At 42.3% G+C, this 27,530-nt stretch overlaps 1 protein-coding gene and 1 non-coding gene across 2 annotated transcripts; both read left to right on the top strand.

Moving 5' to 3' along the window:
• Window positions 1–15,448: 15,448 nt before the first annotated feature.
• Window positions 15,449–26,629, top strand: EIF4G2 (eukaryotic translation initiation factor 4 gamma 2). The gene is made up of 22 exons (XM_050335301.1): window positions 15,449–15,671; window positions 17,180–17,290; window positions 17,444–17,509; window positions 17,898–18,023; window positions 18,365–18,467; window positions 19,145–19,276; window positions 19,370–19,436; window positions 19,516–19,667; window positions 20,064–20,174; window positions 20,708–20,791; window positions 20,878–20,976; window positions 21,184–21,325; window positions 21,422–21,582; window positions 22,032–22,145; window positions 22,911–23,036; window positions 23,288–23,392; window positions 23,477–23,692; window positions 24,012–24,270; window positions 24,490–24,694; window positions 25,105–25,316; window positions 25,434–25,555; window positions 25,800–26,629. Exons 8-22 carry the CDS (start codon window positions 19,584–19,586, stop codon window positions 25,863–25,865), a joined length of 2,106 nt encoding a protein of 701 aa, XP_050191258.1. The 5' UTR covers window positions 15,449–15,671; window positions 17,180–17,290; window positions 17,444–17,509; window positions 17,898–18,023; window positions 18,365–18,467; window positions 19,145–19,276; window positions 19,370–19,436; window positions 19,516–19,583; the 3' UTR covers window positions 25,866–26,629.
• On the top strand, window positions 22,187–22,352 carry LOC126651386 (small nucleolar RNA SNORD97). The gene has a single exon (XR_007631668.1). It is a non-coding gene; the product is annotated as a small nucleolar RNA SNORD97 (small nucleolar RNA).
• Window positions 26,630–27,530: the final 901 nt, after the last annotated feature.

The following is a 27,530-nucleotide window of genomic DNA, read 5'->3' as shown; positions in this document are numbered from 1 at the left end:
GCTGCACTTATGTGATTTCCTAGATGCATGTATAGATAAGCACAGGGTCAGGCATGGATACAGCAAACTGCTTCACACAAAGATGGAGATTTCTTGTTTAGTTGCCTAGCAATAAGATCTGACTCCTGGAAGCTAACAAATACTGATTGGAAAATGGAATAGAATTATTTAATGTATCTAATGCATCATACAGAAAGGAACACAAGGCTATTAAAGAAAGGGAAATGCTGGGCCAGAAGAAATAAATTCTATCCAGTGAAATCTATTCAGGAAATATGTGATATTAAGAAGCTACAATATCTAAATAAAAGAAAGCCTCAGTCTGTTCACTCTGTCAGTGTTTTTCACCATTCTCCTTTTAGCAGAAAGTCTAATTCCATCTTGGCTAATGGATCTGACTTTTGAATTGCTGTGCTTAACTTTGTCCAGCCCCCTGAATAATGTTTGGAAGCTGCAGACAGAGAGAGATATTTTTAAAAATTGAACTGGGTGAACATGATGGCATTTCTCTTCTTGGAAAACACAGCATGGCACTAATGGAAAGTTTGATGACATCTACCACACAGGTGGAGAGGCAAAAGTCCACACTTGTGTTTCACTTTTTACAGAGAGCTTTAAAACTGCACTGATTCCTTTTAACACATTTATAAGGTCTCTTCTCTCAGTTCTTTCACTATTACAAATGTTTTTCTTTCAGTACTTCAGAGGAAGAACAGGAAGATCACAATCCAAGGTTAAGTAGCACACTACAAGTCCAGCACACATCAGCAGTACTCACTTCTTGGAGCAGTACTGACATTGGCCTTTTCCCCCCATAGTCCAAATTTAAATAGATTAGTCTACATTAAAACTGGGAAAACAGGGGCCACTGGATAGTATTCCAGCATTATAAGCAGGGTGGACTTGTAATACACTAGTCGTGCATTATTTCAACTTGAAAAAAGAATGTGACTCCTCTTTTCTGCTATTTCCAACCTTTCTTTAAAACATTCTTCTTTAACAAGCCTTTAAAACAGCACCTCCCAAAATCTGTTCCTGTTGGAGCTGTCACTTAACAGTATTCCATCTGTTTGGGACAGAAACAGCCATAAAATTTCTCTCCTGTGTCCTGTTACATCAGCATAAACCTAGAGTAACTCCACAGACTTCCTGTGTGACGCACTTACTCGGGGTTTGTCTACACAAGGAAGTAAACATAAAGGAAACCCAGACTCAATCGGAGCACAGTACCAACCTGGACTAACTCCTGGTATAAACATTCTTACCAGACAGAAAAGAAAGGCAACTTTTCCTACTCTGAATACGGATTAAACTACTTTGAACAAAGACAGTCCTAGTAAAATCCAAAGGTGGAATACCATTCTACAAGGCAGTGCTGACAAAACTGAAGTGTCAGTACCAGAAGCAGCCTGGTTGTACATATCCTGCTTCTCAAACATTCCCTAATTCAGTTTAGAGCTACTTTTACACACTGTCCACAGCTTTGCAGTTTGGCATGAAAATACCCTTTCACTGTTTGTAACACACATTTGTACACAATAGTCAGTAACTTTGTACTGAAAAAGCACTAATTTTTTCAGGCAGACAGTGCCTTTATTTCTTAATCTTCCTTCCCCAGTTGCAAAGACTGTCACACAGACCAATTAACTACATCTTAATTTGGTTTGTACTGTGGCTCCTTTGTCCTTCTTACAGCAGTGTGAAACACCCTCCAAAGGGACATAGATTATATTTACTACATGAAAGGTCTTAATAAAATAGGAATTTACAGTAATGATTTTTCCATGTTGTTCAGACACTATAGTGATAGAAACTACACAAAAATAGTGTAGTTAGTTTAGTACACAAAATAGAAAAGCAAAAGCAGATAAAAGTGAAGGACACATAAGTGAAGATTTTGACATGTGAATCATGGTAAGGTATTTAAGAAGTGTTAATTTACTGAGATGCAAATCAACTAGTGGTTTCATTACAGTACTTTCTGTATAATAATAATTCACAGGTTTCTAATAATTTAATCACTTATGTGCCTACCACCTCTATGTTTAAAAAACTAAGAGAGAATGGAATTTATTTATACACATCTCCTAAAAGGCCCTTGCTGTTTACAGAGATCTGCCAGTAAAGAATAGATGGTCTGGGATGAAAAGCATGGCTGAGCCTTCCCACACACATCTGCAACTTTAAGACTGTGTAGTCGGCCCTCTCTACCCATCTCTCTCTCACAGATCTCCAGAATAATCTGGCACTAAGGAAATCCATGTGGTCAACATAAAAAATCATAATCTCATTGGGAAAAACTGTAGATGGAGTAGGGAGGCAGAGTTGGCTCTGATCTCTTGTTGATTCTCACAAGTTTCATACACACGCTGTGCTATAAACAGTGATTTCCAAGAGCTTCTGGAAAAGAGAAAATTGGAGAGAAACCTGCAAGGTTGAGCTATTAATTTCAGTGGCATCCACCTGTCATTTGAGCTCTCCTCTATATTTTTTGATTTTGATTTTGACAAGTCACAAGAAAAGTAACATATTAAGTTTGGACTCAGTTCTTGGTGAAAGTTGTACGTCATCTCCCCCACTTCATATTTCCACGTCACTATTGTCTGAAAGACTGTTCAAAGCCCTGCTGTGAGTTACACAGCAAAGATCACTTCTGATTTGTGAGACGACTTTATGAATATATGAACCAAAATAGTTCATGTTCCCAACCAAGATTCAGTAATCGTGGTTACTTATGGATCCTCCAGTGTGGGGAGTGTGAAAAGAAGATGTTCTGGGAAGTATTTATACTCTACACATGATGTGTGACTACTCTTTTCTATCTTTTTATCTAAATTATACACTAGAAAATATACAAGAAACCGTCTTAGCATATAAATTTGATAATAAGACGTTACACATATATACATCTCAAAATATTTAAAAGTTATCAGGCTAAATGCACCATAAATTCTCATGGTATCATAAGCAAGGTAGTAGTGCTATTCCTTCTGCAATTAGATGTCAGTGTGGTGTACACTGCTTTAGGTAGTCTTATCCTCTTCCTTTTTTGCCACCCAAACTACAAATCTTGCTTTCACTGACTACTTCTAAAATTAAAAAATTAGAAATTTTAAGGCCTGCATAAATCCTGCCGCTGAATAACAAAACACACATTTTGGTGCAAGCATATTTTGAATAGTTATGTCTACAGATTTGGAGATTTACACTTATCAAGTAAACATACTTAAAACTGAGATAAACCATGTGTTGTACTCCCTCACTGTAAGTGAGAAACATCCATCCCACTCCGTGTTTGTTGTCCTCTTAGCCAGGTACACCTCAGGCATATCCTGCTTGTGAGGCAAGATGTTGTCCTTTGAATTTTCCCTCTTAAAAAACAGGCCATAAAAGCAAGAATCAATATTATAGTAGTCTGACCATCATTTTTTAGATTACAGGTAATTCCAGTTGTTATCTGTAATAGGTTATAACACCATAGAGAGGAGCTGGCATCATATGAGGCCAGATCACCAACTGACATCAAAAGGAGGCCAACATGTTCTCAGTTCTTTTTTTCCAGATAGCACCCCTTGCATTAGTAGCAATTTCCCTTGAAGAGCTCAGCGGCAGCGAGTCTTAGAGGGGACAACAGAAGTGACAACTTTGCCTCTTGTAAAAGAACAAACGGTTTGGAACATCAGTGCCAACCCTTTGAGTATCAGCGCTAGCAAGACCGAGGAGTGAGACTTCTGACATCAGTTGTGTTTGTTTACTTTCCAGTAAAGTTTGTAGCTGCAAAAGCCTCTTTTGAATCCTGAGGTTGAGTGATTCTGAGGCCTTGCTGGCCTAGAGTACAAATACTGAAGTGTTTTGTTGGTTTTTTTTTTCTTTTTTTCCCTTGCTAGCTGGCCAAACCCCAAAGAAAACAGGGAATGTTTCTCAGTAATATTTACAGAGATTTTCACGTCTGTAAACACAAATACCATGGTGATGTTCTGTATTTTCTCAAATTTTCTGTATTTTCTCTTCTTTTAGATTCTTTCTGCCTAAAACACATAAACCAATGAAATAGCAGTTTGAATAAAGCAGCAATAATTGACTGATCAAATTTTGCCACACCAACTAGGATGTGTTTTCTGCTGAAATGTTCTTGGTCTTGATAAAGACTTGCAACTTGTGAAACCCACCTTCCCTGCAAAGATTTGTAGAAAGAGATCCCTATCAGAGTGGAGGAAGTCACTAATGAGTTTAATATATCAGCAACACAAATATCACATTTTCAAATGACGTCTTACTCCAAATTTCTGAAGATCTGGGCAGTCACTGGACTTAAACATGATAACAATTTCTTTTAAAAGATTTTTTGTTCTTATTTCCATTGAGAAATGACAACACTGTCTGGAAAGTACAGAGTTAAATTTCCCATTCCACTGACACTGAACTAGATAAGATTACACTTAAAGGTTTCGAGTGTCTACCAACTTTAATAAGAGGAGAGAAAGGATGGCAGAGGTATCCAAATCATAGCTGCTAGAAAGCAAAATACCTGCCCAGGTGGGTTGATTTTCTCCTTGTATTCTATCTGATGTTTCTGGAGCAGTTATGATACAGTTTGGGCAGGATGAAGCTTGTTACAGATAAAATCTGTCTTCTCTAAGTTGGCTTCTACTGCTTTGTAACTTCTGCAAACACAATACAGTGGGGGAAAAAAAAAAAAGAAGCTGTTAAAAGGGAGCACTGTGCACCCTGAGTTGACCTCCAGTCAATGAAAATGGAGTGTAACTGTTCTTGGCACCTCTCTCTGCTGTGCCTGTTCATGCTGTGCTGCTGCTCACCATTCACACCGCAGAGCACTGTCAGTCCCTTTTAAGTGTACTCTTCTTAAAGAAAGTATCTTTTCAGCTGGAGACCCTCTTGGCACTGCATTATCTGTAAATACAGTTGTGAGTTAAACAGGAAAAATATAGTGTTGATCACAGGTAGGAGGATGGATGAGATTACCCATAATATAATCTAGCTTTGTGTGAGTTCTTCCTCTTTTTAGTCAACTGATGTGACCACACCTGTTTCTACCAAACTTCATTATCTATTTTCTGGAAAATAATGCTTACATTTAAGTAATTAGTAGTATCCCTGGTCCTTGCTTGGAAAATACAAATATTAAGCATACCACTCAAATCTGCTGATAAAGAAACAAAAGCATATTATGTCTTTACTATTAATTTGAAGGGTACAAATATGAAAATCAGAAAGCTGAATATTTTGTTTATAGGGAAAATGCAAAAAAAAGCACAGAACAAAAAGGCAAAATTTATGTAAAATAAAGCACAAATTGTTAATATACCCAAGCACCAAGGTCTATGTTACTAACATTTATGCAGAAACAGCATACTATTTGTTTTCCTTTCTGCAAAAGTTAGCATTAACAAAATAAGCTTTTTTTTAAACCTGTACATACTCTACTTGAAAATCAGTCCCTTATGGGGTCTGACTGCAATGAAAAGTGAAACAGAAACACATCTTAGAGTACTGAGAAAGGACAACAGTTTTAGAAAGATCACAGAATATAACAATTATTTCACTCCACTCTAAAGGCAGAGAGCTTTAGTCCTTATTTACCTGTATGAGGTGAACTGTTCTGCTTAAGTCCTCTGTTGTTTCTACGTAGGTTATACTTTCCCCTACATGGGAAAAGTAATCTTAATTATCTTTTCAAATAACCATTCAAACTATGCTATATTTCTAATCAGACACTCTAACTGGCCAAAATTAATTTGGTTTAACTGTTTTTATAATTTAATAACTTAAGAAAGTGCTTTAATAATCTAATTTAAGACTCCTGGCTGAAAGTATTCAAGCTCTAATTTCAATTAATCCATAAAGTCCATACACTTGGACTCATCTTCCAGAGTGTTCTCCTGCTGACACATCCTCAGCCTTGTACTTTTTCTATTTGTCACAGTGCTATCTGTGATTCTATATCAGTGGTTCTATATCTGTTTTGCTAAAAGACATAATGTGAGTATATTTACCATGTGGTTGCTGGGAGAGAGATGAATGGGGAGCTGGCTAAGAATGTATTTATCACTTATGAAAACTGGAGCCAAGGAAGAGAAGGACAAGTGTAAAGAACACCAGAAAGCTTTTACCAGGCTAACTAAGGATGGAAATACCCACTGGGAGGAACAGCTTTGACATTGTTTATGTATGGTTTGGCTTTTGCCTTCCCTTGGTACTTCAGCCCCTCAGAGGAGTAAGAATCTGAGCTCCTGCTGAGGTTTTCCAGTTCAGCTTCTAATTTGCAAAAGGTGGGCAAACCAAACTGTCTCCTTTAAGCAGTGCAGGCTTTAAATTTAAATAACTGACTCCTATTTTCCTTAAGCTTTTCCACCAGTTATTTAGGAAACAACAGTAACAAACCTGTTATTTACTAACGGAGCCAGGTTTGAAGCAAGCACTCTACAGTTCTGTTCCCAGCCAATTCTCTGAGAGCTGTTGAATCCAATAAATGAGTCAATGAAGTATACCATATGGATAAAATGCTGAGTCAAATTCATCACCCCTGGTAAAACCAACCTTAAAGTCACTAATTACACAGCTATGTCCTTTTGAGTCTCTTTAGGGACTAAATAGAGTTACATTGCCAAAAACACAACACTAAGGGTCCGTAGAAGGAATAAAAGCTTTTGATTAGCTTAAGAGTGCATTTGATGTCACTCTTTTAAGTATTTTAATCATGGGAGGCTCAACTCTCACACTATCTGAACAATGCTTGATCCAGAAATTATCTAAGGGCTTAACCTATAGAAACTTTTGTAATTCAGCCCAATATCCTGTCAGTCTAGGGATCCAGCTATTCACATGGGAAACAAACCTGTGTCTGTGGGCAGGTGCATTAACTTGGATTCACTGTATATTGGACCTTTGTTTCAGACACAGAGAACGTGAATGCTAAGCCTGAAAGCCTTGCAAAATTAGTATCATTTCAGTAAACCATTTATGCTAACCAGAATAACTACCTGGTATGAAATTATGCTTACGTGTGTCATTTCCACTTTAAAAACAGCACCACCAACAAAGGAGCAAAAAACCCAAAGGAAAACCAAAGCAAACAAACAACCAAACCCCAAACAAAAAACGAGGCGAAAAAATACATAAACCAGAAACAAACCCACTTCCTTTCTACAAAGAAAATCCAGGAAAACATGCTCCAGTTGGAGATTCTTCTGATTACAGGTATTTTACAATAAGCACACATAGAGTTTAGCTCTCCCATATGCCCCCATTCACCTTGCAACTCTTCCTGAGATCACTCACCAACCACAGCACAGCAATTCCCACAGTTCCGTGTGAGGCTGTGCCAGGTGGCAAAGGCCATATGCTAGCTCTGAACTTTCAAAAGAACAAGGTTTTCAGAATCTTTTCTTTTCAGACCTTTCATTTTTACTCAAAATTACACACGAGAGAATCCAGAGAAATGGGATCATGTTATTCAAACACAATCTCTGAAGTCCTTTTTACCTTTTGTTAATGATTACTCATTTCTTATGTTCATTAAACTTGTGAAGCTGGCTAACTGGAAATAATTCTATGGTGCTGAAGTGGCCTGTATTGCCTCTGAGAATTAAGTACTTTCAGTCCACAGAACACATTTAACAATTTCATAGAATTAGAGAATACTTTGGGTTGAAAGGGACTTTTAAAGCTCATCTGGTCCAAACCCTCTGCAATGAGCAGAGACATCTTCAGTTAGACCAGGTTGCTCAGGGCCTCGTCCAACCTGACCTTCAATGTTTCCAGGGATGGGGCACCAACCACCTCTCTGGGCAACCTGTGCCAGTGTTACACCCCCTTCACCGTAAAGAAATTCTTCCTTATACCTAGTCTGCCTCTGCCCTCTCTTAGTTTAACACCACTGCTCCTTGTCCTGTTGCTACAGGCCATATTAAAAAGGCTGTCCCCATCATTCTTAAAAGTCCTGAAAGGCTGCACTAAGCTCTCCCTGAAACCTTCTCTTCCCCAGGCTGAACAACCCCAGCCCTCTCAGCTGTTCCTCACAGGAGAGGTGCTCCAGCCCTCTGATCATTTCTGTGGCCTTCTCCGGGACCAGCTCAAGTTTTTCTGTGTGATATAAAATCATGCCACATGAAGCCTGAAATACCTACTGGTTAATAAAAGCTCCCCTTCAGAGTCAGACCTGGCTTTTTTTTTTTTTTTTTTTTTTAACATTTGGGAGCCTCCCAGTGTTTTTCCTGATTTAGGTTGCATTCTGGTAGTGGTTTTGGTTCTCTTCCCCTGTCTCTCTTCTCAAAGTACATATGAGTAACAATTTGGGTAAGAATGGGAAAAAGCCTCCTTTATGCAATTTCTTTAAAAACAAAACAGATTTCACCAAAACAGGGGGAAAAAATTGCATCATTTCAATGAGCAGCTGCACTTGCTTTAAATGGACTAAGGAATGACAATATAAAAAAAAATCTACATAAATGCAAAACAATTTTAAGACACTTTAAGTAGACTGGATTTAATAAAGAGAATCATAGGTCAAACAATGGAAATGCTGCTTATTGTAATCTAATGGTTTAATGTTGCTAAACCTATTTAAAAATACAGGATTGTAATAACACGCTCATAGGTACAAGTAATTTTTTTTTTTAATTAAAGAAAGGATTTGAACTTTTCAAAAGGGTAACAAGGGAAAACGGCAAGACTTCACTGCCTTGCAAAAGGGTAACTTGGATTTGTAACTACTTGCCTGATTTCCCTGTGTTTTTGCTTCCTCCTAATGAGACTGAAAATGCTACGTAGTTTTTCCTCACCCTTTTTCCAATCCAAGTGGATCTTTGACCCCTAAATAACAGAAAATATGGTGCTCACAGAAATCTAACAGTGAATTAATGCTCTCTCTTTTCATTAATAGAAATCATATTAACAGCCACCACTGATAACTAATATATATGAATATTAACTTAAATTGCAAGAAGACGTGCTGCATTTCTGCCCATGGAGAAATAAAGCAAACAGCAAGGAGTAGCTCACTACATCCAACAACAGCCCTTTCCTACAAGCAGCTAAATGTATATAAATGTATATAAATATTCTATACTGTATTCCTAATGTTTCCTACACACACAAACCATGACACAGCATTTGCTGCAATGAAAAAGATAACACAAAATTAGTTTGGTAAGACCATGTGCAGCATTTTCATAATAGTAATTTCCTATCCATGCTTCTGAGTTCATCAATAAAACATATTTTATAAAGATAAGAGCAATGCAATGGAGCTATAGGACATTCTGATGCTCTTCCAACTCAACCAACTGTACTTTGTGTTCAGCTGCAGTAGGTGTTTCTTTAAGGTAACTCAAACATGAGTTGGCAGCGTTTAGGAGACAGAAAAGCTCTTCTCTTGGCAAATAATAAAAATTATAAATTTGAAAGCTTATTTACTTCATCGTAAAGCTGGTGCCAACCAATGCTGGAAACAGCACACTCACTCTGCTGAGCTAGAGAACATGAACAAATCTGTTGTTTTAGAAGACTGGAGGATGAAAAAATTTTGCAGCTTACATATTTCATTGAACTAGACCTGCTGAGAAGACAGTCACTGTTGGGTTTATTTTTTGGTTGGTTTGTTTTCCAAAACCATTCTGGGAATACATATGCAATCCTCCTCTTTGAAAGTTATGATGATTATGCATTAGTACAATTATATTGGCTAAAAATATTCCCAGTTCTAAACAAGACTCTGAAAGCAAAGCAAGCTGTGCTGCTGTGGGCACTGCCTCACTTTCTTTAGCAGCCTGTATAAACATTCCCTGGTGAAATATCAGTATCTCTAACACTTGAGGATTCTACACAGTTTTCACTGGCTAACTCTCAAGTCACACCCCAAATATCTGTCCAGATTTCTGACAAAGAACCAAGGGAAGAGTCCTGTGCGATTGTAACTGCCAGACAAATTGTTACATGTGACAAATCTAGCATGTCTTCTGGGCCTTAAATTGGAAATAAGGAGGTGAATTAGTTTTTTCAGTATCTCTGGCTTTGAACAGCACGAAATCCAGCTGGTGAGTTAAGATATAGGGTGCAGCATTTCAGAAGACAACTGCATGAAAGCAAAATAATTTATTAGATAGAAGACAGTGAAATCTACTGCAAAGGATTTTCCAAAGAAAGGGAAGAGAGAAGTGACTTCCCAGATGGTTAAAAGTCCACCACTGTCTAGAAGTGTTGGAATACTCTTGTGTCAGTGAGCATTGTTAGATCAGCCTCACTAAAAGTCATCCCTACATATATTCAGAAGTTAAATACCAATATAAATTCTGGAAATTAAAATCCTGTAGAGAACAATCACAAAGCCTTCTGCAATGCTTTGACACTCTCCATGTTACAGTTTACAAATTAGGCACATACCCAACATATTAGTGCATTTCTCCAAGAGACAATGCAAACAATTCTTATAATAGTGAATCTGCACAGTAGAACCGTAGAATCACAGAATGTGCTGAGGACCCTCACAGGACACCCCAAGAGTTACACCATGTGCCCGAGAGTGTTGTCCAAATGCTTCTTGAACTCAAACAGGCTGGGTGCTGGGATGTCCATGGGGAGCCTGTTCCCGTGCTCAGTCACCCTCTGGGTGAATGATATCCAGCCGAAATCTCCCATGACTCAGCTTTGTTCTGTTTCCTCAAGTCCTGTCACTGGTCATGAGTGTGAAGAGATCAGCACCTGCCTGTCCCCTTCTCCTCATGAGGAAGTTGTAACTGCAGTGAGGTCTCTTCTCAGTCTCCTCTTCTCCAGGTTGAACAGAGCAAGTGCCCTCAGCCACTCCTCGTAAGGCTTCCCCTCCAGACCCTTCACTGACCTCATTGCCCTCCTTTGGACTCGTTCAAACAGCTTAAGGTCTTTTTTATGTTTTAGAGCCCAAAACTGCCCACAGGACTCAAGGTGAGGCTGCTCCAGTGCAGAGCAGAGCAGGACATCCCCTCCCTCACCCGTCTGGCGATGCTTTGCCTGATGCCCCCAGAACACGGTTGGCCCTCCTGGCTGCCAGGGCACTGCTGACTCAGATTCAACTTGCCATCAACCAGGATCCCCAGGTCCCTTTCCATCTCATTCCCCAGTCTGTCCATGCATCTGGGGTTGCCCCATTCCAGGTGCAGAATCCGGCACTTTCCCTTGTTGAGCTTCCTGTGGTTGGTGATTGCCCAGTCCTCTCATTTGTCGAGGTCTCTCTGCAGGGCCTCCCTGCCTTCCAGGGAGTCAACAGCTCCTCCCAGTTTGGTGTCCTCTGCAAACTTGCTCAGTATCTCTTCCAGTCCTGTGCCCAAGTCCTTTATGAAGATGTTGAAGAGCAGAGGGCCCAAGATGGAGCCCTGTGGAACCCCACTAGTGACAGGTCGGTCACCAGTCTGATGTCACCCCATTCACTGTTACCCTCTGTGCTCGGCCCATGAGCCAACTGCTCACGCACCACACAATGTGTTTATCCAGCTGTGGGCTGGACATTTTATCCAAAAGTATCCTGAGAGAAAGTATCAAAACCTTTACTGAAATCCAAAAAGATTGTATCGACTGGCTTTCCTAGATCACTTAGGTGGATTACTGTGTCATAAAAGGAAATCAGGTTCAACACGCAGGACTTCCCCCTCATGAAGCCCTGCAGGCTGTGACCCACGACTGCATTGTCCTTCAGGTGTTTTTCAATAACTCCCAGAATAATCTTTTCCATTATTTTTACCAGGCACTTCAGTGAGACTGACAGGCCTGTGGTTTCTGGGGTCTTGCTTCTTGCCTTTCTTGAAATTCAGAACTGCTTGAGTTGAGTATGAACGAGTTTGCCATCAAGAACATTCTGCTTTAGTACAAATGCCAAAAAACATGTTTAAATGAAAAATATAAGGTGTATTTTTAGTTTGGGTTTTGTTGTTTGCTTGGTTTTTTTCCCCAGGCCTTTTTTTCTGCAGTACAGCTGTCCTTGAGACAGGCTTCTATCACAGGAAAAACTAGGAGTACATTTGGTTAAATGTGTGTGCCAGCTGCTTCATTCATGGGTTGGATCAGGATGGCTTCAGAGAGAAATTAGGCTTGCTGGAAAAGGCAGGCAGAAAAACTGTTTGCTAAGTAAAAAGGTGCAGGAGGTGATTATGTTGGAGAAATTAACGTGGAGCAAACCAGGGTGTGAATTTTCAGTGAACTACTTTGCAGTACTTATGTACATGGATGCTTGGGTTCACATTCTATGCATGTGCACAGTGCATTAATAGGGCACTCTGCATAAAACCCAGCCTAGCCAGATCCACAACCAGCACAAGGATGAGATGCAGGATGAAGTGGGGTACAGTGCCACACAGCCACAGCTACCCTGTCATCAGCACTGTCTGGAATCCCCACCCAGCAAGGGCTCAGCTTTGTGATCACTGCAACACAACCTACTACATGGGTAAGTTGCAGTGATTGCAGCTTGGCAATAGGAAAAACTTCTGTCCCCCATATTGTGGGTTGTTTTGGTAGACAGTGCAGCCTGTCCGGCTTCTGACCTATGCCATATGTGCAGCCAGAGGTATCCCTCTTCCTCTCAGCCAGATGCTGCATCTGTGGAAGCAGTTCCTGTTCCTGTGCCACACAGTCGGCAACGCAGAGGGTTCCTCATGACACTTTACACACATGCCTTCTCCAAATAACCAGTGGCAGTGCACTCAAGTTGGAATGATGCATAGATTCTGCAAGTTCAGACTTGCAGAAACAAATCCAGAACTACCACTATGTCAATTGCAAACCACCTTATTTGAATTAAAGCATCACTGGTGTTCAGGGCAAGTGGAAGAGAGCATGGGGGAAAATACAAAGGGAAGGTGGAATTTGCTCAAGTCACTCAGGTGACTGATGGATGCAAGGTGATACCAAAAGCGGAAGCTATTAAATTCCATTTGCTGATTTTCTGTGGTTTTGGTGTTTTGTTTTGGTGGGGGTTTTTTTTGGTGAAGTTAAGGGGACAGATTGAAAAAAAAATCTTTATGTAAATTTGTTAGTGAATAATCATATAAAGAATTGGGCTGCTACATTCACAGACATGAATAATGTTGTCTTCCATACCAACAAGTAAAGGAATTTAGGAAGAAGGTGAGATGTATAAACTAGAAGGCATTTCACAATATTTTTTGTCCTCTGCACTAGAGTTCACTGCCTTCATCAATTGTACTCGTGCAGCAGGTCCCTGAGGCTGACAAAGTGTGGCACACATGAAGGGAACCTACGAGCAGCCAAGCACAGAAACTTCTTCGGCTCCCACCTGCTTGTGGGAGTTTGTGACCTATGGAATAGCATATATCCTCCTGGCGTTAAAAAAATGCAGGTTTCAGTCCTAAAAAAACAATCACAGCTTTAAGAAAACGTGATCATTCGCTGCTATTCCCTTACTGACCAAATGTTGAGGGATTTTTTGTTGTTATGGAAATAAGTATTTTATAGTATGCCTTAAAATAAACCAAAATAGGTGATACTTTAGTCTGTCTATATGTACCTACCATGGCTTTCAGGTTTTCCATTCTGTCCTCTTCCCTCTGCCTCCAGAAAAAAAAAAATAAAATTATTGTGTGTGTGAACATATATATATGTACATATACATAAATCCTCCTTAGTTTTCACTTACAGGGTAACAGTGTTGAAATGCTAACACTGGAAACACTGCACAAGAATATTCTCCCATTTGATGCAAAACAAAATCCTTGCTTTCACTTCCATTTTTAAGATCTGCAAATATTTTTATTACTTCTTACTCCGAAAATGCTTTAAATCTTGTTGACTTTGCTGTTTCCTCTGCGCCTCTTGTCGCCTTCTTTCAAGCTGGATTCCATGGATTTCAATGGAGTTCTGCACAGTTCTGTTCTTGCAGATTCACACGTGAGGTCCAAGCTCTTGAAGTAATACGATTATTCTTACATGCAGGACAGCACCATTATACAAAAATTCTGGTTGAGAAATACCTGTCACAATTATGTTCACCTTTATTCAACATGTGCTCAGAACTTACTTTCAGGTAGTTTATTCAAGACTTTCTGTAACACAATCCACTAAGTGAACTGTCCTTAACACTTACAGGTCTGAGATGGGGAAATCCACCCTGAACAAACTTCATCCCCGGTAAGATGCAACATAAGAACTCCTGTATGACAGCCCCTCCTTAGGCCTTATATAACCCTTGTGACATTGTGGCACACTGTGTCGAAAGCATTAGGAATGAGGCTGTTTTGGAGAAGCTGGAAGTTCTGCAGTATCATCTGTTTGGACTTGCCATCTGTGTGGCTCAGGAGTTACTACATGTATCACTTTCTCCCAGGCATCTGAACTGTGAGTCATACAAACCGAAAGCGGAAGGCGAGTGTGTGAACAAAGCAGATGGGACTGTTTATGGGGTTTCTCGTCACCTTTACTTATCCCTTGCTTTTTCTGTACAGCCCCACCCAGGGCAACTAAGTTTGATCCTTTGGCAAGTCGGGGTAGCTGCCACCTCAGCGACCACCTGGGACAGAGACTTGGCTGTTTAAGGACGAAACCTCTCGTAGGTGAGTCTCGGGAAGTCTCCACGACTTAAACTTCCACCTACAGCTGGAAGCCTGGCCATCTTGGTTTTGTTTGACTGAGAGGAGCAGGGATATCCCACCAGCGGTGTGCTTAGCGTGACAAACACACTAAAATGTCTCTCCGGAGCACTGGTTGTCCCAGGGCCGCCTGCAGCACCCGGACAGGCCGGTTCACAGCTAAAAAGCACATGCAGAGGGACAAATAGTTTCCAACCCCAGAAAGCAAACCTGAAACTGGATCCGTGCAGACGGGCTCCTGGGGCTCACATGGCAACCCTCCTCCTCCGGGTCTGATTGCAAGCTTGAGGCTACAGTCTGTTACCAGATATTCTTTTTTTTTTACCTCCAACAAAATCTGAAATGTGGTCTGACTGAGGGGAAACCGGGGAAAATCAATTTATTAAATAAAAAAACCCAACCCCAAACAAACCCAAAACGTTACGAGGCTATAAGTACATTAAACTACCGCCGTGTGGACGTGACAGAAGCGGCTGCGGCTCGCACCCCGGGCCCCGAGCGCCGGGGCTGTGTGAGGGGCTGCAGCTGGGCAGCGGGCAGCGCAGGGAGCAGCGGCCAAGCGGCCGCCATGGGGCGCTTACGCCAGTGGCGCAGGTGGCGCGGCGCTGCCCGGCGGCCCGGCCGGCCCGCGGCGGAGCGCCCTTCGTGAATAGCGGTGCTGCACTGCGGCGGCGGCGCGGCGCAACCAAACCCCCGCTCCCCACCGCCCACCCCGGCCGCGGCACCGCCCCCCGCCTCGGCTCTGATTGGCGGGGCGGGCGGAGCGCTCGGCGGCGATTGGTGGGTTCCCGCGGAAGGTGGGGTAGGTTGCGTGAAGGGTGATAAAGTTAGTGGGGCTGCTGGGGAGCGCCTGAGACGCGGCGGCGGCGGTCGGCGCTCTATGGAGGTGGCGGGGGGAGGCGTCGGGCCGGTGCTGCTCTTGCTGTGGTGATTCGGAGACTCGCCCTGTCCCGCGCGTTCCCCCCTTCCCCTCCCCAGCCCCGGTCCCCGGCTCCCTTCCCCTCCCCCCCCTTCTCTTGCCTTTTCCCCTGCCCTTGGTAGCCGCCGGGACCCGGGGAAGCTGACAAGGCCTTAGGGAAGGTGAGAAACGCGGGGAGTGGTGAGAGAAATGCGGGTCTGAGGCCGGGAGGGAGCGGGGACTGCTGCAGCTGCAGCCTAAAATGGCGGCTGCCCGGCGTGGCCGCCATTTTCTCACCGGCTGCTTCTCTGTGGCTCCCGCACAAAATGGCGGCCCGGGCCGGGGGCCGCTCCTGCTGCCAGCTTTGGGAGCGCTGCTGCCGGCGTGGGGGGTCCCGCCGCTGCTGAGCGAAGGGCTGCAGGAGCTGGGCAGCCCCCGCCGGGCGCGGAGGGAATGCTTGAGTAGCAGCGTTAGAGGTGAGAGTGAGGGAGATGGGGTCCCGTGGTGCCGGTCCGCGGGGGCGATCCCTTTCGAGGATCGGCTCGGCTGCAGGATAGCGGTCTGGCTGCGCTCTGTGGGGCACCCGCGCTGCCCCACTTGCTCCGCTTGCAGGGAGTAGCCTCGGTTCACGTTATGGGATGAGGATCCTTCGGGATCCGCGTTGCCAGGGGAAGGTGGCGAGAGGATTTTCTAAGATAAGGGGGTGTTGTGTTTTTTTTAATGTTTATTCTTTTCTCTTGGCTCCTCGTGGGAGGGAAGAGCGGGGGCTGCCGAGGCGCCGCGTCAGCCGGGCAGCAGCCTCGCCCATGTTTCCTGTTGCGGGGGTGGCGGTGCAGGGCGATACCGGCAGCTTCCCGGGGGCGGACCGGGGGGGCCGTCGCCGTTCGGCGGCAGTGGAGCGGGTCCCTCCCGGAGAACAAAGAGCGGGGCGGGGCGGGGGCGGCGGTGCCGGGCGGTACCTGCGGGGGGCGCCCTGCGCGCCCTCAGCCTTTTGTTCGCCGCCGCCGCCATGTTGTGTGCGCTCCTCGTGCCCGCGCCGGGCGGGCGGCCGAGCCTCGGGGGGTGCTCGGCGCTGTGAGGGGCTCTGTGCGCCTCCCCCGCCCGGGCGCTGCTGTCCCCGTGGTTACCTGCCTGCTACGTGAGCCGTGGAGTGAGATTTTTTTTTTTTTCTTTCTGCAAGATAAAATTTGACGGTGGGGTGTGGGAGGTACCCTTATTCGTTATTTTGTAGCCTAGTAGGCAGTTTGGACACATCCCTTTTACTATGTTAAGTTAGTGCGTTTTGTGTTCTGGTGCTTATCGCTTTAAAACTTGGCTACTTTGTCTTGCCATAATTAATCGGAGTTTATAAGCCATGTTAATAAAGGATTCATTATGCCGTGTTAAAAATTCGTACTTGATATTTTCTGCAAGTGCTTTTCAGGGTGGACTGGGTAAATTTGAGGCTCTTGCTGTTTTAGTCCTTGGTTCACTTAGGTATTTCCCCCGTTGGAAAACACGGCTGTAATGGTGAAATTGGCCTTTCTGTGATCATTCTAAGTATCGCGTAAATAAGACTTTTCTTACCTTTTCTGAAGCTCAGTGTTTAAAGGTTCTCGTTCTTAAACAAAATTTGTACTTTTATTGTAAGTTAGACTCTGTGACTGATAGTAAAACAAGTATAATATGAATGCTTGGTTTGTCTTTCTAGGTTTTGTTTTTCCCCACCCCGTCAATTTAATTTTATTCTTTTGAAGATTCTTCGTTGTCAAGCCGCCAAAGTGGAGAGTGCGATTGCAGAAGGGGGTGCTTCTCGTTTCAGGTACTCATGCCTTTTTTTTGATAAACAGTTGGCAGTGGAAACTGTCCTTTGAGGAGAATTCAGATTCTTGCAATGTTTGTACCAAAACTGAGATGCAATCGAAAGCATTGAGGTTTTGAACTTACCAAGGATTACGTTTTTGTTTTTTAACAGTGCTTCTTCAGGCGGAGGAGGTGGTAGGGGTGCACCTCAGCACTATCCCAAGACTGCCAGCAACAGGTATGTCATCTTGGTCCCTAATTTAGTGTGATTTTAAAGCAGAGCATGCTTGATGATGAATACAGAACTGAAAATAGGGCAGCCTTAAAGTTGTACGAGGGACACCGAGTCAATAGCCTTATAATGTTCTCTAGTCTGTGGCTGTTGAAAGTGTGCATCCTGGGTGATAGGAGGTGCACAGACTTACTTGCTTACCCTCAGTTTAGAGGGTTTCCTTTGGGGTGTGGGGTTTTATTATTGTTAAGTGAGTACTTTACTGTGCAGCAGATGCTGCTGTGTTGGCAGGGGCCAGTGTGTGCGCCTGACAAAGCAAGCAACAGAGGTGGTCTGAGTAAGGCAATACTGAAAGGTTAAAAGTTTAACAGTCACATTCTTCAAAATTTTACAGCGAGTTCCTGGGGAAAAACCCAGGGCAAAACGCTCAGAAATGGATTCCTTCACGAAGCACTAGACGAGATGACGACTCCGCAAACGACAAAGAACGACATGATGCAATCTTCAGGAAAGTAAGAGGGTAAGTTCTTCACAAGGTTACTTCTCTCCTTACTGCTTTCATTAGCAATGTGTATTGCTAATAAATGGGCTGGGGGAAAGGAGGATGTGGGCTGAGTTTGGGGGAGGAGACTCCTTTGAAAAGAAGACAAACTGATCATCTAGCAGCAGCAAACACTTGAAGCCTTTAAGTGAGGACTGGAATTTTCAGCACGTTCTGAAGATCTCCTGAAAAACAGTTGAAAGGAAAATGGAAGTTCTTTATTTTTATTAGGCTTAAAAAGTGAAGATAAATGTGACTCTAAAATGACTTGTAATGTGCTTACAATATTTGTATTCTTGTTTTTGTTTGTTCCTCTTTAGCATACTAAATAAGCTTACTCCTGAAAAGTTTGACAAGCTATGCCTTGAGCTCCTCAATGTGGGTGTAGAATCTAAGCTCATCCTAAAAGGGGTCATACTGCTGGTAAGATGGCTACATTTCTTTAAACTACAATTTTCTTGCATGTTAAAAATCAGAATGCTGATTGGTTTTGGTGGGATATAGAAGTGGCATGTCTAATAACTGCCTATTTGGATTATCAAACACCACCTCACACCTGCTTTCTCTGTGAGAAGGGTATACTAAGGAGGAAGTAGGTTTAATGTTTTAACTTCCTTGTTTGGAAGTTTCAAGAATCACTAAATGTGATTAAGGATTCTATGAGAAGCTTTTTAGAAAAATCTAAGATGATAGTTAGCGGTCCTGTTTCTGTGCCCCTTCACTGGCATAGAAACACACCGGCCCTTCCTGTTTTCCTGAGAAGCAGGCCTCTTGGCCTTGGAAAGGCTTCTGCAGGTGACCTCTTGGGACACTGATGTAGCTGTTATGTCTCTTTGTTTAAACTGAGATCAGATTGGCACTACTAACATAAGTGTTGTGATGATGAGTTTTGTTGGCCAAGGATTATAGAGGCTCTTGAATAGCACAGAACATCTTTCTCCCTTTGCTTCAGACTAGTGTTAAACTGCATTATTTCTGTGTTTGATTTAGTGAGAAATTGTTCTGGATCAGAGTGGTAGTAATGCCTTCTGTCTTGCATCTTGCTTTCCTAATAATATTTGCATCCTACCTTCTGCCTTACTCCAAATCCATCTGTTCAGATCGTAGACAAAGCCCTTGAAGAGCCCAAGTATAGCTCGCTGTACGCTCAACTATGTCTGCGACTGGCAGAAGATGCACCCAACTTTGATGGCCCATCAGCAGAGAGTCATCCAGGACAGAAGCAAAGCACAGTGAGTGTACCTGTCAGTGTGGAATGATCATTTTTGCTAGTATGTGTAGTTGCACTGATTAGCTTAATTGTTTTCTTTGTTCTCTTTTTTTAGACATTCAGACGCCTCCTAATATCTAAACTTCAAGATGAATTTGAGAACCGAACCAGAAATGTTGATAGTAAGTTCTAAAACCACTTTAATACAGCATTTGTCTTCTTTTCCCACAGCCATGCTAAACAAGCTTCTTTGTTTTCCAGTCTATGATAAGCATGATGGTCCCCTCCTCCCTGAGGAGGAGGAACAGAGAGCCATTGCCAAGATCAAGATGCTGGGGAACATCAAATTCATTGGAGAACTTGGCAAGCTTGATCTTATTCATGAATCTATCCTTCATAAGTGCATCAAAACAGTGAGTATCGGGGCACAGCTAGGAGCAAAATAGGACTTTAAAAAAAAATTGTTATGCTACTTTGGGAATGTTGAAGCATAAAACAGAAATGTTTCCTGACTATCACCTGCCCTCACTGTTAAAAACGATCAGTCTTTTGGCATGATTAAGAAGTAAAATTGGTTTGGTTCAAAGCCATGGGAATTGTCTCTAAGATGTAGTTTGGCCCAGAGAGAAATACCACAGGTACTTCGAAGTACAGTACACTTAGGACTAATAAGCACTTGAATTAGCAGTTCTTAAACTTATCAAGTCCATTTGCCTTTAGAACAAGACAAAATGTTTCTGTGTGTGCCAGTGTACTAAGTTTATTGCTTATGAATTGTTAATATATTGAAATGCCTAATTATTTTTCAGCTTTTGGAAAAGAAGAAGAGAGTCCAACTCAAAGATATGGGGGAGGATTTGGAGTGCCTCTGTCAGATAATGAGGACAGTGGGGCCTAGATTAGATCATGCGAAAGCCAAGGTATGTGCCTGTCCATTGCAGTCACTGACCTAATTAAATTATGTGGCTGCGACTTTGATTGGCTGAACCTTATGTGTACAGTATTCATAAGTACAGAACTGAGGTTGGATCTTCAGAGAGGAATGCCAGCTATGGCTCCTGCATCAAGTGGTAGCAAAAGGAGCTCATCTTTAGAATGGTTTTTAACATCTTCCCAGGATGTAGTTAACAGCCATCAGAAAGTCAGAAACACGAGACTGTTGTTTCTCTAAATGCTGCTTGAAATCGTTGTGAATATTCTGAACACAGCTTACTTACGGATGACTTCTGAATGTAAACTTGAAATGGTGTCAGAGTAAAGAGAACTTGGGCTGTGTTATTTATCTTTGACTCAGGTGTCCTGATGCATTAGCTTGCTTTAAACTGGACTACCATCAAGGAGATAGAGATGGCAGGAAAGGCAGCCTGTTCTGTTATTTGATATGGGATGTCTTGAATGAAAGTACTCAAGACAGCGATAGAATTACTTCAACCTGTAACTTTTGTTCCCCCAGTCCTTAATGGATCAGTACTTTGCCCGTATGCGCTCCTTGATGTCAAGTAAGGAATTGCCAGCAAGGATTCGTTTCCTGCTGCAGGTATGATGATAAAATGGGTTGTGCTGCTGCTTTTTTTCTTGTGAAGTAGTCTTGAATCACTTACTTATAATCTGTTATGTTCCAAGGATACTGTGGAGTTGAGAGAACACAACTGGGTTCCTCGCAAAGCTTTTCTTGACAATGGACCAAAGACTATCAATCAAATCCGTCAAGATGCAGTAAAAGTAAGTGTTGCATGTGAGGTCTTCTGTTTGGCTTTGCTCTGTGTCCCAAAATATACACTGCGCCTGGGAGTAGTTCTCACAGCAGAGTGTGACAGTCGGGTTAAGGGTTAAAATCAGATATATTTCTGTAGTTGAGGGTCAAAAAACTTTACTTTCTGAGGGACTGTTACTCCGTACTAATGAAAATTTACAATTCCTGTTTTAAAGGATCTGGGAGTTTTTATTCCTGCTCCTATGTTTCAAGGGATGAGAAGCGACTTCTTTCTGGAGGGACCCTTTATGCCACCCAGGATGAAACTTGACAGGGACCCACTCGGAGGGCTTGCTGATATGTTTGGACAAATGCCAGGTAGGCTGGAAGCGCAGGCGTGGTGGGGGCGGCTGTGGCTGTGCTGTTCTTGTTCTGTGCTGAGCAAGAACTAAAGCTGTCGTTCGTCCCGTACAGGTAGCGGAATTGGTACTGGTCCAGGGGTTATTCAGGATAGATTTTCACCCACCATGGGACGCCATCGTTCAAACCAACTTTTCAATGGCCATGGGGGTCACCTCATGCCTTCTGCTCAATCCCAGTTTGGAGACCTAGGCAAATCTTTTCTGAAAAGTCAGGTAAGGAAGTTATTCACACAGTGACTTCAGCTTGTTCAGGAGCTCTTCCTCAGATGCGTATGTTATGGATTATAGTCTGCTTATGTTAAAAGACTTACTCAGATTTGATTCTCATAAGAACTGATGCTCAGCTGATACAAAAATTCTAAACCACTTTTTAAATTGTGCAGATGAAAGGATACACTTTTTTGTTGTTTTTTTTGTTTTGTGTTTTTTTTAACTACAAGAAAAGGTGCATGTGGCTTTGGTGGGTCAGAATGGTGTGTTTTATTTAAAAGATAGCCCTGTTTTTAGGGATAGTTGCTACTCTCCCACCACCCCTGCTCCTTCTTTCTCCCTTCCTGGCAAAAAGAATCTTTGTTCTCTGGTCCCTCTGGTACTACTTACCATATGATGTACGCCACTCCATCATCTGCACTTCTTTCTCTATATCTCCCTTTCTGAAATAGGGGCAAAGCCAGCTCTACCATACCCAGAATCAGGGACTCTTATCCCAGCAACAAGGACAGTCGAAGGATATGCCACCTCGGTTTTCTAAGAAAGGACAGCTTAATGCAGATGAGGTACATGACATGCCTACATTACTTAAAGCTTATTCTAAATATTGCCCAATGATTATAGCAAGACGCGTTATTATGAGGACTAAAGCTGGAACTCTTACTTCTTCTCCTCCTCCTCTTCCTCCTTTGTCCCTTCCTCTTTCACCTTACCCCTCTCACTTTCCTTAGGGTATCCAGCGTCCTATGAGCAAGACTGAGATATGAGGGCAATTTTTTGGGGTGTCCTTTCCTTCCCCCACACTTCCAAGAACACTACTCTGACATCAGTTCCCATGCATCATAATGATAACAGTACATTTACTTAAAACTTGAGAAAATCCTGAACTTCACAAACCCTGAAGTGCTGGACCAGGCTAAATTTTTTTTTTTGTTTTGTTTAGAACTGGCTAATAAGCAAAATTTCAAATGCAAAGTAAAACTGCATTGTGATTTTGAGTGTTAACCAGACTTGTATCCCGATTTCTGAGCAATTGGTGGAGTTTTAATCTTGGCTGTAAAATACATCAGCAAACATGCTGATTATCTTCTTGGGTCTCTAACATACTGCATCTAAAAGGAGCATTTCCAGTTCTTGATACCAGTGGAACTAAGTACCAGTAACTTGCTTTGGGGGGAATTTCAGGACACATGTGGCTCAATCTGTACTCAAGTATTATGTAGGACTGAAGTCATGCTTCAGTGAGATCAGTTGGTGTGAGTCCATGGCTGTATTTTGTCGGTCAGAATACTTGAAACAGTTTGAGTTTTTTCTGATTTATCTGTTTACAGATTAGCCTGAGACCTGCTCAGTCTTTTCTAATGAATAAAAACCAAGTGCCAAAGCTTCAGCCCCAGATAACTATGATTCCTCCCAGTGCTCAACCACCACGCACTCAGACACCGCCTTTGGGACAGGTAAATATATAAATTAGTGTACGTTGCTGGCTGTATTTGCCTCTTCATGCTTGCAAAACTTAATTTCTAATTAAGTTAAGTGGGAAGGGAGAGAGAATCTCTTGACGGCACAGAGTAGGACATACAAACAGAATGTATGAAAACAAACTGATTTGACTCCCATCTGCCTTTGTATGTGTTAAGTGTTGTTCAATTTGATACAAGCATAGGTAGATGTGCCAGAGAAACAAACCGTGGTATCTTCTTTTCAGCCGCCTCAACTTGGTCTTAAAACAAATCCACCGCTTATACAAGAGAAGCCTGCAAAGACCACCAAGAAACCACCTCCTTCTAAAGAAGAGCTCCTTAAACAAACTGTAAGTTAGTGTGTAGTAGTGATTCTTGAAGCCCTGTATATGCTCTTTACAAAGAATACTCAACTGTACTTTTTTCCTCTGCAGGAGGCTGTCGTGACTGAGTATCTGAACAATGGAAATGCTAATGATGCTGTCAATACTGTGAGAGAAATGAGAGCTCCGAAACACTTCATTCCTGAGATGCTGAGCAAAGTAATCCTTCAATCCCTAGATAGATCAGATGAAGACAAAGAGAAAGCAAGCACCTTGATCAGCTTGCTCAAGCAGGAGGGAATAGCCACCAGTGACAACTTCATGCAGGTACTGTGGTCTCACAGTATTGCAGTCCTTGTTTGTTGGCTCTTTGTGGTGGGTGGCTTGTGTAAAGTCAATGAGCGAATTTCTTTTTTTAAGTCACACTGATCTGAAAGGGTAAAAATAATGTTTAAACCTATGAGGGGCAAGTGAAGTGACAAAAGGAAGAAATGTAATATTTAGGGATCCAGAAACCGGGAACCTCTTTGCAAGTGGTTGAATGTAGAAAAGAAACTTGAGGTTCCTGTGTAGTACAAGTATTAATTACTGTCTGTGGGAACAAAATTGCTTCAGAACTTGAGCTTGTGTGTGTACTGTTTCGTAGGCATTCCTGAATGTATTGGACCAGTGCCCCAAACTGGAGGTGGACATCCCATTGGTGAAATCCTACTTAGCACAGTTTGCAGCCCGTGCCATTATTTCAGACCTGGTGAGCATTTCCGAACTGGCTCAACCACTGGAAAGTGGCACCCATTTCCCTCTCTTCCTGCTCTGTCTTCAGCAGTTAGCTAAGTTACAAGACCGTGAATGGCTAACAGAATTGTTCCAACAAAGCAAAGTGAATATGCAGAAAATGTTACCAGGTAAGAGTTGCCACATAGCTCTTCTGACACCCGATCCTAGTGCATGCGAGACGTTTTCCCTCTAGTTTATGCCAGAGTAAAATGAAATACAAGGTTATCTTGGTGGAGTCACCTGTCAGCGTTGTTGGGAGTGGTGTTTGCTGAGAGGTGGCTGGGGCCGTGAGCCATTGATGGCAGCTCTTGGTCAGCACAAGCACTTACGTTGTGTTTACTTGTCAGAAATCGACCAGAACAAAGATCGCATGCTGGAGATCTTGGAAGGGAAGGGGCTTAGCTTCTTGTTCCCGCTTCTGAAACTGGAGAAGGAACTGCTAAAGCAAATAAAATCAGATCCATCCCCTCAAGCCATCTACAAGTGGATTAAAGATAACATTTCACCCAAACTTCATGTAGATAAAGGATTTGTGAATATATTGATGACCAGGTAAGATGTTGTTTTACTATAGTTTAGACACCTGTTTGGTAAAGCTGCCAGCAGGTCAGGAACTGTGTAAAGCCTGACATGTAGCTCTGTGCAGTACACAGGGAGACAGATGGTTCTAAGCTGTTAAAATGCCATTGTATCGGAGAGGAAGAGCAAGTCTGACCTTGCATCAGTGGGAGGTGTTTTCTTTGGGAAGAAGTCTCTACCTCTGTTTGTAGAGCCATAACAGAGGCAAAACAAGGATTTTTGTGGTGCACTGTCAACTGCAACACAAATCCCTGTGCATGCAGCTGACTACTGATGGGAGCAGGAGGCTATTTGTAGTAATAGCCATCTGAACTTGTAATCTAAGGTGCTACATTTCTTAGTTGATAGAACTGAGCTTGGCTTTTTTTTTTTTTTTTGTCCAGTTTCTTGCAGTATATTTCTAGTGAAGTAAACCCACCCAGTGACGAATCGGATTCTTCATCTGCTCCATCTAAAGAGCAGCTAGAGCAGGAAAAACAGCTGCTTCTTTCCTTCAAGCCAGTAATGCAGAAGTTCCTCCATGACCATGTTGATCTGCAAGTGAGTGCTTTATATGCACTCCAGGTGCACTGCTACAACAATAATTTTCCAAAAGGTGGGTGCATCAAGATCTTCTCAGAACTGAACTTGTGTTTGTGTATGGCTTTCAGGCTTGTCAGTGCATCAGTTGAGAAGGTTATAAAGCTAACAAAGCTTTAATTTACTTCCATAGGCATGTTACTGCGCTTCTTTGTTCATTTCTATGACATGGAGATCATTGAAGAAGAAGCCTTCTTGGCATGGAAAGAAGATATTACTCAAGAGTTTCCAGGGAAAGGCAAAGCTTTATTCCAGGTAAATTTGCTGATATCAGAGGAGAGATTTGGATTTGTGATCTCTGCTGCACTGGAGTGCTTAAGAACACTTTCAGTGTCTCTTAAGATGTCTAGGGAGGAGTTAAACCTCTTTGATTTATTAGAGGCCTCTTGAGTAGTGCAAGTGTGGCTGAGAGATTTTTAAAAAAGAGCTGGGGGGAAAGCAGTGTTCTGTAGTGGGGAAACAATTCCTGCTCCCTTAAACCAGTTTTGTGTAACTGCAGGTAAACCAGTGGTTAACCTGGCTGGAAACTGCTGAAGAAGAAGAATCTGAAGAAGAAGCTGACTAAAGAACCAGCCAAAGCCTTAAATTGTGCAAACATACTGTTGCTATGATGTAACTGCATTTGACCTAACCACTGCGAAAATCCATTCCGCTGTAATGTTTCACAATATTTAAAGCAGAAGTATGTCAGTAGGATATCCTCTGCAAAAGGTTTTTGTAGTATGTCTTAATAGTCTACAATAAAAATATTTTAGAGTATCTTTAATGTTTAGATAACAGTGTATTAGCAGCATGCAATAATTACATCATAAGTTCTCGAGCAGAAGCAGTCTGTTGCAAGGGTCTTCTTTGCTGCCAGTTATCATAGGCTGTTTTTAAGTTAGAAAACTGAATAGCAACACTGAATACTGTAGAAATGCACTTTGCTCAGTGTAATACTTGAGTTGTTGCAATATTTGATTATCCATTTGGTTGTTACAGAGAATCCTTAACTGTAATCGATGGTTGGTTGTTGCCGTAATAGTATATTGCCTGTATTTCTACCTCTAGTAATGGGCTTTATGTGCTAGGTTTTAATATCCTTGAGCCTGGGCAAGTGCACAAGTCTTTTTTTTAAAAGGAACAGTTTACTTGCACAAAAACTGATCGGCTGAAGAGATGGTTTAATGCCCTTTGGAAGAGGTTTTTGTGGGTGTGAAACATGACATGGTGAGAAATTTGAATTGGTCCCTCTTACAGTACTGAAATTAAGTCTACTTAATTTATCAAGACATGTTCATGCCCTGATTTTATATACTTGTATCTATCAATAAACATTGTGATACTTGACTTGTTTCTGAATGTCTCCCAGTAGAAAAGCTTTGGCTGATGATTAGTTCACTTAAGAAAGGAAATATCAGTGGGAGTGACTTTAGATGGGACCATCTTGAAATTACTTTTGCACCCATTGTCTGAACATGCAGATGAATTCTAAACAAGGTCACAGACAAGATTAAACACTACAGCTGTGTTATGACAGGAGAAAAATGATGTAATTCTGCTGAATAAGTGGTAGGGGTTTGCCTTGTGGTCCAGTGTATGCTTTATCAGTGAGTATGTGCTTTTTACCTTGGTAATGCTTTGAGCTTCCCCAGGCCACGTGCATGTTTTCCAATCAAGTGGCACTGTCTGTTAGCTGCCTGTTTCTCAAATCAAATTGGCAACAAATTCCTACAGAAGAGTTCAATGATGTTGCATTGTACAGGCTTGAAATGTCATCTATTAAATACTCAAAATACCTTACTTCCTAGAACCTTGTCCCTAGTGAATTTTTTTGTCCTCGTTGATACTCAAGACTTCACCTGTTGCAAGGTGATGTATCTGTAATGGCGAAACAAAAGTGTCCTGGGTTTGCCAGTGATGGAAGTGCTTTAGTCTGTAAACTGTTCTGCACCACTGGAGATAAAAGTGGAGCTTTTCTGGGACTGGGCAAGTTGTGCCTTGGAGAGCTGGTCCTGGTTTGCTGTGAAGGGCTCCCCAAGTACAGTCCCAGGCCCTGGCCTCTTGCACAGCGTAAGCCCAGGTCTGTCAGGGAGTTCCTGGGGTGCCTCAGTAGCTTGCTGTACAAGCTCAGTAAATCAAGGTACTGTGCTTCCATAAGTCAAGTGTATTTGACAGGAATTGCTACCAGAAATTCCATTTTCAGGAATGTGATGTTTGTTGCAGTGAACAGGAGAGAAGGATATTTCTG

Source organism: Myiozetetes cayanensis, unplaced genomic scaffold, assembly GCF_022539395.1.
Source record: "Myiozetetes cayanensis isolate MyiCay16 unplaced genomic scaffold, myiCay2020 scf6-25, whole genome shotgun sequence".
Classification (NCBI taxonomy): domain Eukaryota; kingdom Metazoa; phylum Chordata; class Aves; order Passeriformes; family Tyrannidae; genus Myiozetetes; species Myiozetetes cayanensis.
This window is presented reverse-complemented; position numbering and strand designations above follow the sequence as displayed.